The 13,658-nt window shown below is 39.4% G+C and overlaps 1 protein-coding gene across 2 annotated transcripts; it reads right to left on the bottom strand.

Annotated features, from left to right (window-relative positions):
• Positions 1–363: 363 nt before the first annotated feature.
• On the bottom strand, positions 364–11,071 carry LOC141440670 (cytochrome P450 4c21-like). 2 transcript variants are annotated; one of them, XM_074105197.1, is made up of 11 exons: positions 11,053–11,071; positions 7,883–8,056; positions 6,858–6,947; positions 6,331–6,441; positions 5,391–5,579; positions 4,645–4,841; positions 4,323–4,392; positions 3,706–3,907; positions 2,723–2,874; positions 2,127–2,303; positions 364–1,241 (listed from the first exon to the last, which is right to left on the bottom strand). In XM_074105197.1, the coding sequence occupies exons 2-11, from the start codon at positions 8,040–8,042 to the stop codon at positions 1,066–1,068; spliced, it is 1,524 nt and encodes a 507-aa protein (XP_073961298.1). In that variant the 5' UTR covers positions 8,043–8,056; positions 11,053–11,071; the 3' UTR covers positions 364–1,065. The 2 variants fall into 2 exon arrangements, 1 of the variants encoding a protein (XP_073961298.1); XR_012452729.1 differs by lacking the exon at positions 11,053–11,071 and adding an exon at positions 8,997–9,090 and having other exon boundaries at positions 1,152–1,241; positions 1,910–2,303.
• Positions 11,072–13,658: the final 2,587 nt, after the last annotated feature.

The raw sequence follows: 13,658 nt of genomic DNA, 5'->3' as shown, positions 1-13,658 counted from the left end.
AATAGAAGACAGAATGATGCAGTTACATAGCTTTTTTGATTGATGATGTGGTCGAACCTTTTATACTTAATTAATACGGATGAGGATGAACTAAATTGTTCGGAAATTGAAGATTGGATAAATATTCATATCACCATCATCGTTGTTTTTATTGCTAATAAATAATTCGTAACTCCTTAGTCGCAGTGTAAAAAATAGTTTGTCAGTCAAACAAGTAAAAATGGCTCAATTTATTGTAATTTGTAATACATTTTGGCACATGGATTCATGCGCAACACACATTGTACACAATACGGTATGCGTAGGTATATAGAAAACATCAAAAATTTGGGATAATCTTTACACTTAAATAACAACAAAATATTATACGACTAAGTATTTTTTATTGATGCATATGGGTTGGTTACATCTGGAACGTTACAATGACAAGTGCACTTTCGACAGTGACGTTCGGCCATCTTTGCTAACTTTTTTGGAATCTATATACGGCGTTGAATATAAATATAATAAGAAAATAAGAAGTTTACAGCACAAGTTACCCCCTAAGGGGACTAGGTTCCAACTACGCTCAGCATTTCAACAGATAACTACTATAAAGCGATTTTAACCCTATTAGTGGTTCACAATGGACAGCCCTCGTAAGTGGCCATCTCCGTTGGGCCCGATCTTCCGTGAAATCGTGTGTCCAACTGCACTGAATGGCGGGCCTTATTTACGGCTCACTTCGTATGAATTACTTCGGTCTAGTGAATAAAAGTTTTTTCAAGTAATGTAAAGCAAACGTGATTTTGGCAACTCTAAAAATCATTCAGAGCAATGCAATCGTTTTCATCAGTCTTTCTGTCAGTAGACAGACACAATGACAATGTAAACCTGCTTTCTCCCATTCGCACGAATATTTGAGCCTTCGAAATATTGTAAGAAGACATCCTCTCTCCTTGAAATTACTTTTTGACGGACTAGTTGGTGCAGTGGTGAATATTGCAGGCTGTGCATGAGTTCGTAGTCGATCCTAATTTTTGTGGAAAATATGGCCCTTGTTATGCAAATATTTATTTAAGTTACTTAAATACTATTACATTTGCTTTCCTGCCTTAGTCGGACTTGTACAAAATGGCCACTCACTGGCTTGAGTGCGATATCAACTTTGAGTCTCAGTTTATCGGCTTCGGAGATGAATTCCAGCTCACGCACGCAGTACACCAATATTGTCTTCAGGAGCGCCATGGCGTATCTTTTACCTGGACAAGGTAACGTTTAATTTTAATTAGTTACACGAACAAAGACTGGTAGAAGCAAAACTGGGGTGTATCATCAGTCCATAGCAGTCCAATGCTGGACATAGGTCCCCCCCAATGAGCTCCATTGCGCCCTGTCCTCGGCTCAACGCATCTAGCTTCTACCAGCAGCCTTTTGCAGATCATACGCCACCTGGCCGAAGGGCGTCCTATACTACGTTTGCTGAGACGGTTCTACTCAAGAACACGTTTGCTTTAACGAACGTATCATGATATACAACGGACGCAAAAAGTTGTTACTGTTTTTTTTATTCTGTTCTAAAAACAGAGTGAAGATAGTAACTAACGTACTCTCCAATAAAACTACGTTGCAAAGGCTGCAAGCTTAACTATACTGTTTCCTGACGTTGGAAAAGATAGAATGTATTATTTCTACTTCATGTACAGTCGAGGAAACTGAATCACGTACCAGGGTGGAACCTTTGTGCTATTAATGTCATGTTGACATCTCATACATCTGCCAAAGAAATAATAGCAAAGTTAATTATGAATAGGTTCCACCCTAGTATGGTGATTCAGTTCCCTCGATAATACCTTGCGGAGGAGTGCGCAGGTTTACGTAGTGTAGGACCCTGGCTGGAGACTATTACTAGGGCCCTGAATGTCCTTACCGATACAAGCCCGCTTCCCGTAGCTGAAGGCGAGGAAGGCGGCAGGGTGCGGCGGGCCCCACGCAGCCAGCGCTCCAGCCTAAACTCATGTGCATCAGGGTATTAAGCAACGTGAATATCCCACCCCTGGCGCGCTTTATGCGCAGGCGGTCTTTTCAGGTTTACGTAGTGTAGGACTCTGGCTGGAGACTATTAATAGGGCCCTGAATGTCCTTACCGATACAAGCCCGCTTCCCGTAGCTGAAGGCGAGGAAGGCGGCAGGGTGCGGCGGGCCCCCACGCAGCCAGCGCTCAGGCCTAAACTCGTGAGCGTCAGGGCCCCATAAGCGGCGCGAAAGCCCTGCCCCTAGCGCGTTCACAGCGCACGCGGTGCCTTTTGGGACCGTGCAAGATTCTAGATGGAAAGCAATGATGAATTCATATTTGTAATACTTTCATTTTCAATACAATGTATATTTTTTTATGTGTTTTTCTGACGACCTATGCTTTTTGCTGTCATATATCGAAACTATAATTTTAGTCAATGTGGTCACAAGAAGTGAGTTGAATTCAAACTACAAGATTAGACCTATCAGATTCAAAAGTGATAAGTATAGGTACTTAAATACACGTGTGGATAAAAGTAACATCAGCTTCATTTCGTCTACTAGAACGATAGCTTCTTTTTTCATTCCAACAAAAAAGTATAAGAACATTTTAGTTTCATTTCATGTAAACGCGAAAATGAACAAAAAATAACCATCTAAATAGTTCAACCTTAATATTTTCAATGCAATTTCTTCGTAAAGTAGCATAAAGAGTACGCGTACTTACGTAGTTTGAGATCGTGGTCCGCGTCTCTCATGACCATAGGCACAGGTGGGTACAGCCTCAAAGTCTCGTAGATAAGTGCCTCGCAGTACGTCATCCGCACTAAATCTTCTTTCAGGACTGATCTTTTGCTGTCCCCGAATATAGACTTTATTCTACAAATAACACAGAAGTGTGTGATTCATTTGATACTAATGTCTTAGCTTAAACTATTTTATCATATTGACTAACATGTCAATCCATACTAATACTAATATTATGAATGCGAAAGTTTTCTGTATGTTTGTCTGTCTTTCACGTCGAAACAGAGCAACGGATCGACGTAATTTTTGACATAGACATAGTTTATGGGCCAGAGAGTGACTAGGTACTTTTCACCCCGGAAAAATGTACAGTTCCCGAGGGAACAGCGTGCGATAACCGAATTCCACGCGCGCGATACCGCGGGCAAAAGCTAGTATTTATATAATAATATAGAGCTGTTCATCCTCCCACTCGAGTCTCAAAGGGCTAACAATTTCAGCTCATTTAGACTCCAAGTGCCTGCCAAGCACCAGCAGATGTTTCTGCGCTCCGACTTCTGGCCGGAGGGTGTGGTGCTCTATCGTTTTAGGGTAGCGACGAAGACGACTTTCAAAAATCCCTAATTAGTTTTTTTCGTATGTAATTTTTGTGTTTTTTACATGTCTTTTTGTTTTTATAATTTGAATTTTACAGCGCATTGGTGTTTTTAACTGTAATGCTGTAATTGTTGTCAAATAAATAAACAATTTAGGTTAGATTAAACGACTACTTTTACAAGTTTGGTGTCAGCAGACTTAAATGTGCGTAAATAAACTAAAATTAACCTGCGAAACTCTGCAAAACGACATTTAACCATAGTAGGCAAAAACCCAAGAAAATGGTCTGTTATTTCAAAATTCTCTAGTTACAAATTTCCTCCGAAAGAAATATGGAACAAGAACTTCAGGCTTGGGCATACTAACTCAGTATGTAACTTCTCTTGCACATCCGGCTTGCTGCCAATCATCAGGATGGTAAATAGCAGCGTGGTAGCTACCGTCTCCTGCCCACCTACGATGATAGTGTCCACTTCAGCGCGGATCTGCTCCTCCGTCATTGAAGGGTCGGCTTCGCTTAGCTCCAGGAGTATGTCGAGGAATGAGCGGAACTTTGTCTTGGCGTTCTCTGATGGGTATAAAATGGACAATTATGATACAATTGAAATATCAGTGCAACTCGCTTCATCATCATCATGTCAGCCGAAAGACGTCCACTGCTGGACATAGGCCTCTCCCAAGGCTCTCCGCTCAGACCGGTCTTGCGCTTTCCGCATCCAACACGAGCCCGCGATCTTAACCAGGTCGTCGCTCCATCTTGTTGTCCAAGCGAGTTCGCTTGCTTAGTATACAATTTCTTTAATATTGCTCTGTATGTTGTCCCATATTCGCGTATCTACTTATTGTTAGTATACAATAGAACACCTAGATTCCCCATCGGCTGTTGTTGATAATTATGGACTTAATTATTATATTCTCTTCGGCGCAGTTAAATGAAAAAATTAAATGTGTCGTTGTCTTTGTGAATCATATTTTAGTCTTACCATGATCTTTATGTTCATAGGTTCCATTTTGTTTCCTGTGAGTGAATTCTTTCCGTCTATTTGATATCACCTGTAATAAATTAAGTTCCTGCATATAACGGATAACTAACTTCTCCTTTCTTACTAACTTAGACATGTGTTAATTTAGGTTATAATGTTATGCTATGTACTTGTTTACAAAATATTAGAAAGCCCTTGTATAAGAACGGCTGCCACACAGTAACAAGTGACAGCATAATTTTCGTTCAATTTATTGGTGCCAGCTCTTGTGGATCGACGTAAACTTGTAACCATTACATAATCTGTACTTAATGATCCCTACCGTGTTGGACACATTGTGTAGTACCCCCACGCATTTGACCAGTTCCTTGTACGCGGGCATCAGCCGGTAAACTCGGTCAGGATGCATCAGGATGTTGAGGCCCCTTCGGATCAAGAGCTCCAGGGTCCTCGTGAAGGCCTCGTAGTATTCCTTGGTCACCATGCTTTCGGATATACGGGCGACGCCGAGAGCTGTTTCTGAAATATGAAATGTCATGAATCATCATATTTATCAGCCGTAGGACATCTACTGTTGGACATAGGCTTCCCACTTAGACCTGCAGTTGCTTCGAAAATTTCATATTTTCGGATTGAAAAAAAGAATTGGAAAATATTGTTTCTTTTTTGTACGTCACAACCTCAAAATTACACTGAAGTCGACGTTATACTGGATACGGAGAGCATTACAGGCTTTTTGTGTACACACAACGTATATTAAATTCAAAAGCTTTTCATCATCATAATCATCAGCCGGAAAACATTCATTGCCCGCCACTTACATCCACCGGTTTCCCGCAACCCTCACGATGTCGTCAGTCCACCTGGCGGGAGGCCTGCCAACGCTTCGTCTTCCGGTTCGTGGTCGCCACTCGAGGACTTTTCTCCCCGAACGGTTATCTGTTCTTCGAGCGATTTGACCCGCGCATTGCGACTTCAACTTGCATATTTCAAAAGCTTCTATATCTACAGAAAATTTTGCTTTTTTTATATGAAATCTCATGGCTATCAGCTAACAATGTTACTTACGGCAAATGGTTTCCAGCGTTGTGTACGCCAAGTATTTGTGCATGATGTTGAATGGTGCATTTTCCACCTCTTCTTTCAAATTGTTAACCAACTTGAGGGCTTGCGTATTGAAAATTTCCTGGTACCCGTCTACAATGGAGCCGGTAAAGGTGCCAGCTAGTTTCTTGATGTTACGCTTCCAGATGGACCCTGTGGTGAAAGATCTGAATAGTAGCGGCTTGTGTGGTAGCCTCGTGAATCCTAGCGTACTTTATAAAGAGAAAATCAAATAAAAATTCAGAATTTAACTGTCCAACATACGATTATAAATCCGGTAACGGTTCGACTAGTTTCTTCAGCAGGGCTTCAAAATTCGAAAATAGAAGTTCGTGTCGTTCGGTCCCTCTAACATTTATACTATTTAATACGAGAGCGAGAGGGACGGTACGATACGAACTTCGGTTTTCGAACTTTGGAGTGGGCTCTCTGATCTTCCGAAGAGATCGAAAGTAGTCGGATCGTTCCTTATTTATTAGTGATTGATCAATTAAAAAAAACAAATGAATATGTCAGCAAATTTAATTAATTTAAATGGAAATCTTTCTCATTGACGCGTTAGGCACGTTACACTCTGAACATCGGCTAAATAACTAAATAATTATGATTATTGTGGTTGTTGTGGTGGTGTGGGATCGCGGTGGATGCGAAAAGCACGAGACCGGTCTGAGTGGAGGGCCTTGGGGGAGGCCTATGTCCAGCAGTGGACGTCTTTCGGCTGACATGATGATGATGATGATGATTGTGGTTAGTAGCGGAGACATAGCTAAAATATTGCACTTCATTGATATGGACCTCCGCAAAGTAACGCCTAAATCCAATCAATGAGACAAATTTGAGCATGAGCAAATAATATAGGAAATTTGGATGAGTGTAGTCTTGTGCTGCTTGAACGTAGACTTACCAGGCGCAGTTACTAGTCCATTTCCAAGCCATATGCGCCCAAAGGAATAATAAAATGGTTTCTCTATGAACGCATTGTTAACTGCTTTGACGTCTTCAGGATCGCTAACGACTGCAACATAGATAACATGTAACTATCTTATTTATAAATTATATTTTAATCTATGGCACTATTTGTCGGTATTGTTAGATTTAAGGTCTACCCAACGGAATAAGAAATAATCAATAAACAGTCTTGAATATAACTGGAGTTTCATTGTCGCGCAGCTTCAGACTATTTATACCATTGGCGGTGGACCAAATGGTAGGTAGGTACCTTGTGTTTTTCAGATATTGGTGAACAAATCAATACAGTACGTACAACCGTATGTTAACGTGTCGCTCGAAACTTGTCTGGTTTCTTCGTTTTCCTGAAGATTCTAATGGGAAAGAGAAAAAAAAACAATATTCTGTTCCGAGTTTCGAAAGACATTAGCAAACTAGTATAAGTGTAATTTCTTGTACTTAGATACGATATTTTGCACTTACTCACGACGGGATAAGGTCCAAACCAAAATTGTAAAGGTTTTTGATGTACCTCCATTTTTTCTGACATATCTAGTGCGAGTTGATAAAGAGCTGTAACAATATTAATTTTTACATCAGCAATCAATTAAATTATTTTAAGGTGTGGGGGACATTAAAGAGATCTCTTAAGGTGCGATACGTTAAATCGAAGCGATCCGCTAAAATAGATCATTCTCCAGGCAGAAGTTGCCTGGGGACTGAAGTCCGAAGAAAGAACGTCGGCCGTTGTAACTGTGCGTCCGAGTTAGGTATATGTAGTATAATAAATTGATCCAACACGTATCAACGGATTAATTTAGAAGTGATTTAAAATAGTAGCTTTCGAGTACCTACTTAAATAAATAATTAAAAAAAAAAAAATTAATAATTGAATATAAATATTCTTCCACGACTTCCACGAGTGTAAAATCGTAGTTCGGGGATAAACGAAGGATCAGTATCGATTTTATAAGCTAAACGACTACTCCAAGTCATGCAAATGGCGTCTGAAAAATAATTCGGAATATTTCACCAGTTGGTTGGGTTAGTTTGACTGAACATCCTGTTTGTTTTAGTTAAAAAAAAAACCTGGTAAGGATTTACCATCTGAATTTTTGATCCTAAGTGCCAAGTGCAGTGACGCCTTTGACGGGGTAGGTCCAGTTTTAACATCGATCGATGTATGGAAACTTTCATTGCATTTAAGTAAGTATCTAAGATTCCTGCCAAAATATTACGGTGGTGGCAAACTTGCCAGAAATATGTCAAATTAATTTGTAAAACACCACTGTTTACTTCGGCCATTCTCATTCCTCTGTGCACAAGTCTAATTACCGTGCCGATTTTTCGCTATATTGACACTATTTGACACGGTAAATAGACACTAGTGAGAGCATATGAGAATAACTGCCATCCTTTTTTATTCTAATTACCATGCCGCTTTTGCAGGATAAAAAGTTATACGGTAATTAGACGGGTGTGCAGATGAATGAGAATTACCAACTTACATTCGTTGTCTCCGACAACTTTGTGCAGGTTTCCTATGATGGGTAGTTGAGTGTACCCGGGCAGGCCGGCGAGCAGCGCGCGCGCACGGCGGCCGTAAGTCCACGTCAATGCCCAGGCGCACAGCAGCACCGCCCCGCAGAAAACTAACGTGTGGATCATAGTGTCAGGCTTTCCTAGAGAATATAAAAAAGAAATGTCTGATGTTTGTAAGACAACAGATTAAAAAAATAGGGTCTAAAATATCTGGCAACTGGCCAGTTGCCCGCGACTCCAATCTGCTTAGAATTTGTCTATCGCTATCCCGCGGGAACTAAACAACTTTCTGGGATAAAAACTATCCTATGTTCTTCCCTTGACTCAAACTAGGTATCTATATTTCGAAAATACAAACTGAAAATATAGATGCACAGAAAAACCAGAAAAATAAGACCAGCGCTGGGAATCGAACCCAGGTCCTCGGCATTCCGTGCCGTGTGCTATACCGCTACACCACCGCTACAGACACGAATTTCTCCTATGCACCTCATATCTCAGCTTGTGTTGTTTCTTATTTAGCCACTTAAGCAGCGCTGGTCTTATTTTTCTGGTTTTTCTGTGCATCTATATTTTCAGTTTGTATTTTCGATATAGGTTTTACGGGATGACCGTAAAAGTAACAAAAAATTTGGAATTGAAATAAAAAATACAAAAAGATTCCAAAAAAACAATCTTTATCTATATTTCATCTAAAAACGTTCAGTTGTTTAGACGTGATGAGGTAACAAACAGACTTAAGTACCTACTAGTAGTATAGTATTTAGTGGGAAGGGAAATGGGACATAAACGAGCAATACTTGTATATTTATTGATTTACTAGCTGTTGCCCGCGATTCCGTGCGCGTAGAACTATGAAAAATAGTTTACATCCTATTCTCAGACCTACCGAATATACACAAAAAAATCCTCAAAATCGATCAAGCCGTTTCGGAGGAGTTTGGTCACAAACATTGTGAGATCGTGACACGAGAATTTTATGTATTAGGTAATAGTAAATCGGGAATTTGGACGAAATTTCCTATATGAGGGCGTTTGGGCGCGAATAATCTTGGGCCCCGTTTACCTTTAGGTACTTACCCGAATTTCCCTTGCCATACCAACGTTTGCCATAAAATATATAGAACCGTGCTGTTTTCAGGATTTTTTTAAATGTCATCATATAGAATGCAGTAGGTTAGGTTAGGTTAGTTTAATATCAACTCTGAAGAAATTACTATTTCAGAAATAAATTACTTAATGGCAAATGAAAATTCTAGAAAACGATACATTCGGGCATATGAAATTCGGGCAAACGATAAAGAACCCTTGGTTGGGCCCATCTCTGGGGAAACTCGTGTGTGATGGTTTGAAAGTTTTACACACAATATGATTGGTAATTTCGACAGCTTTGACATCAATTTGTTGGCTCAACGGCCGGCATAGCGTCGGATTTGTCTGCCGGAGCTGTAAGTTTTTTTGTAAAAGCTGTATTCTAAAAAAAAAGACACGAAAAAAAACCCCAAGGGTTGCTCGCTTCCCCAGGTAGACTCTATTTTCTTTCTACCACATCCCCCGAAGAACAGGATAACAGTTGGTGGAGAAAAGAGCGACGACGACGAATATACCTTGTATATAGCGACCTCTCATTAAAAATTACTATTCAAGCTTAATTTCTAGTAGGTTTAACTACCTAAGTGGTATAATCATCTCGCATTTAATATAATGATTCTTCAGGGCATTATGCGACATTACGTCTTAATTACGACTTCCGCGTATAACACCTAGCACGGCGTAATTAAATGAAACTATTTTACTTAAGTGCCAAGTGGTTAATGAGCGTATCTAAAGTGGAGGATATTCAGGATGTCGTATGGTTGTCACATGGGGGGGGGGGGGAAGTATGCTGAAAGAAGACTTCTATTTGATTTTGAAAATCACAGTCTTGTTCTGAAATCCCACTAAATCTCACTAATATTATAAACTAGCCGTTACCAGCGACTCTGTTCGCGCAGACTTCGTTTATCGCTATCCCGTGGGAACTATGCTATTCTCCGGGATAAAAACTATCCTATGTCCATTTCCACGACTCAAACTATCTATATATTTCATCTAAATCAATTCAGTGGTTTAGACGTGATGGAGTAACTATGCGAAAGTTAGTGATTGTTTAAACACAAACTTTCGCATTTATAATATTAGTGGGAAAGTGGGATACGAAATTTTGTAAGTCTGTTTGTTTGTTAGTTAGTTACCTCATCACATTTAAATCGCTGAACTGATTTAGATGAAATTCAGTATTTGATTCCCGGGGAAGGACATTCGATAGTAGTACATTATCCCCGGAAAATTGCATAGTTCTATGCGTATGGAGTGGCGGGCAACAGCTAGTATATAAAGATAGATAGAAATAACAAAAATACTTAAACGAAAACTTTACATGAAGCTATATTGGACCCCAAAGTGAGATGAGCCTGTATCTTGGGACGAGGTGAGTAACATAAAATGTTTTTATTTCCATAATATTAAGCCTGATATGCATTAACCAGTTAGATACACATATTTTACTACGGACTGAAGAAGGCAAGGAATATAATGCATATAATATAACATTATCAGCTCTCTTTTATTTTCGTGGAATTCGGTTATCGCGCGCTGCTCCCTCCGTTTTTGTCAAACTTAAAACCTAAAATTGCTAAAAGTGGCTAGCCTATGTCACTCTCTGGCCCATAAACTATCTCTATGCCAAAAATCACGGCGATCCGTCGCTCCGTTTCGACGTGTAAGACGGACAAACATACAAGCACACACACTTTCGCATTTTATATATTAGCATAATGTTAGGATATAGTTAGGATATAACTTTAATATAATGGAAAGCTGGAAAAGGGAATGGGCTGCTAATGAACCAAAAAATGTGCCAACCAAAATAAACCCCACAACGAAACTGCCTGGTTTCTCGCTTCCCAGGTAGGACTGGTGCCATGCAGTTGAACAGGATGAGAACGGGCTATGGCAGAAGCCGAGCATTTATGCACAAATGTGGGTGGAGAGAGTCACCAGCATGCGAGTGTGGAGCCCCAGTGCAGGACGTCGAGCACATCATCGCCCACTGCCCACTCACTAAATATGATGGTCAACCAGCAGACCTGCTTACCCTTGACAACGACGCAATCCAATGAATACAGAATATAGATATTATATTGTGAATTTGAACGATTGTATTTGATATTAAGGCATACGAATAAATAAATAGGATATAGCTAAGAACAAAACACGTTTTCACGTAAAAAAACCATATGGAAATCGATCAATCTGTTTGAGATCTACGATACCCACATATATCTACAGACAGACAGACACTGGCGTCAAACTTATAACACCCCTCTTTTTGCGTCGGGGCTAGTGACAAATACTATGCTATAATGGCACTGTTATACTCTTTCCTAGATCCAGCATCTTTCCAGTTGATGATGATGACAATAATGATGATGTGGTAGGTATAAATTACTCACAAAGCACGTCAATCCAGTGCGCAGCGCTGGCGCAGATTAAACTATAATGGTAGATATTTAATACGACTTACATACTCATAATTGGCTGTAATACAAACTAATGAGGCATCATCAGGAAGTGTAAGTACTCGAATGCAGTGTTTCAATACAATACACCACCACCCACCAGACGACCGGCCTAGTGGTTAGAGAACCTGACTACGAAGCTTGAGGTCCCGGGTTCGATTCCCGTGTCGGGGCACATATTTGTATGAAAAATACGAATGTTTGTTCTCGGGTCTTGGGTGTTTAATGTGTGTTTAAGTATGTATCTATCTATATAATTATATTTATCCGTTGCTTAGTACCGACACAGGTAGGTACCCATACACAAGCTTTGCTAAGCTTACTTTGGGACTAGGTCAGTTGGTGTGAATTGTCCCGTGATATTTATTATTTATTCTTATTATTATTAATACAATACAATACAAAGACTCTTTATTGTACGTACCTACACTAGAAATAGTAAGCGATACAGAAAACATATGTACACAGAGAGAGTTTCATGATTAGTTAAGTAATAAAAGAATAATATAGCATGAAAAAGCTGTGGTGGTTTAGTGGTTTGACCTATGGCCTCTCAAGTAGAGGATCGTGGGTTCAAAACCAAAAATTACATTCGAAATTTTTCTTGAGCTGTTCGGTGAAAGAAAATCTTCGTGAGGTATCCGCAACAACCTGCGAAGCTATTCAATGACGTAACGTGTGTGGGTCCAATCCGCACAGGGCCCGCGTGGGAGCTATGAATGGCCTCTCATTCTGAGAGGAGGCCTATGCCCAGCGGAGGGACTTTTTATGAGAAATGATTTGTCTTTTTTTTACATGTTTTCAAAGTCAAAGTCAAAGTCAAAATATCTTTTTCAATTTAGGCTAATAAAAGCACTTATGAATGTCAAAAAAAATCTACCACCGGTTCGGCAAAAACCTCTGCTGAGAAGAATCCGGCAAGAAACTCAACGAGGTATAATATTTAGTTTTAAATGGGTCCCACTGAAAAGAGGGTTGCAGCTTGCCGTAACATTATGCTGAGTGGGGTCCACTTTATACTATTTGATATTTTTTTTTATTATTTCCTCGTAATGTGTTTTGCAGGTGGTAGGACCTTGTGCAAGGTCCGCCCAGATTGCTACCACCATCTTGCTCGCTAATCCTGCCGTGAAGCAGCATGTGTTTCTCTCTCTCTCTCTCTCTCTTTCTCTCTCTTCTTCTGTATATGGAACACAAAGCTCATAATAAGAGTAACGCTGCCCATCAGACCCTTTACTACGAAGTGCAAAATTCGAACTTCGTATCTTGCCGTCCCGCTGATTCGATTTTTGAATTTCATAGTAGCCCCCCAGTACAATCCATAGGCTGTCTTATTTTTGTATGCTTGTTTTGTATGGCTTCATATGTGCGGAAAATTTTTACTTCTTTCACCCAGCTAAAATCAAACCCAAGGCTTAGGGAAAGAGACAAATATAGGCTGAAAATGCCTCCATGCTCAACTGCATTACATAGAAAAACAGTTATGTTATGAGTATTATTGTATATAACAAAATACCACAAGAACTACGCCAACTACACGATAACTTATTGATGACAAAATTAAGGAAATGGTTAATAAAGAAATGTTTCTACGGGTTAAGAGAGTTTTTAGGAAACAAGGAATGATAATCTGATAGTAAAAATAATTGATGCAGTAATTAATTTGATCTATGTAAACAAATAATATATGTCAGCTAAATGATAATATTGTATTAAAGACTATTTAATTAACAATTTGACATTATTATTATGTTGATTTTGCATGCCTCTATCGGTTAAACATGTGAAACAAACAATTATAATTGTTATAATAACCACTCATTGTACTTACCATGTTTAAGCAAATAAATATTCTTTCTTTCTTTCTTTCTTTCTATGCAGAACAGCGTCACTGTCTTCAGTGAGTTTTTCGGAGCGTGTCACGTTTAAGATTTTGCTTTTAATAAATATATTGACATTATTATAAATCTTTATAGTTTAATAACCTTTCAATAAACTTAAACACCAACTCTTCTATTTTCTTCAAGAATAGATAGATGGTGGATCCACGGTTACCTAATAACACTCATTTAATGGCTGCGATTACAGTCTTTACACGAAACAGGCTACTGTCATTCATCGCTTCGAGACATTACTAAACATGTAATTTGAGACAATGTGACTACGTAACGAACTTAAGAGC

The sequence above is a fragment of the Choristoneura fumiferana genome, chromosome 23 (assembly GCF_025370935.1).
Source record: "Choristoneura fumiferana chromosome 23, NRCan_CFum_1, whole genome shotgun sequence".
Lineage (NCBI taxonomy): Eukaryota > Metazoa > Arthropoda > Insecta > Lepidoptera > Tortricidae > Choristoneura > Choristoneura fumiferana.
Note: the sequence above shows the minus strand (reverse complement) of the source record. Positions and strands in the feature narration are given on the sequence as shown.

Bases quoted from the DNA above. Each gene is read 5' to 3' on its own strand.
- LOC141440670 (XM_074105197.1), bottom strand. From the start codon at position 8,042: ATGATCCACACGTTAGTTTTCTGCGGGGCGGTGCTGCTGTGCGCCTGG. The intron at 4,842-5,390 runs GTAAGTAACATT...TTCATATTTCAG, and splicing joins AACGCTGGAAACCATTTGCC to AAACAGCTCTCGGCGTCGCC. The intron at 4,393-4,644 runs GTAGGGATCATT...AATTTATTACAG, and splicing joins TACACAATGTGTCCAACACG to GTGATATCAAATAGACGGAA.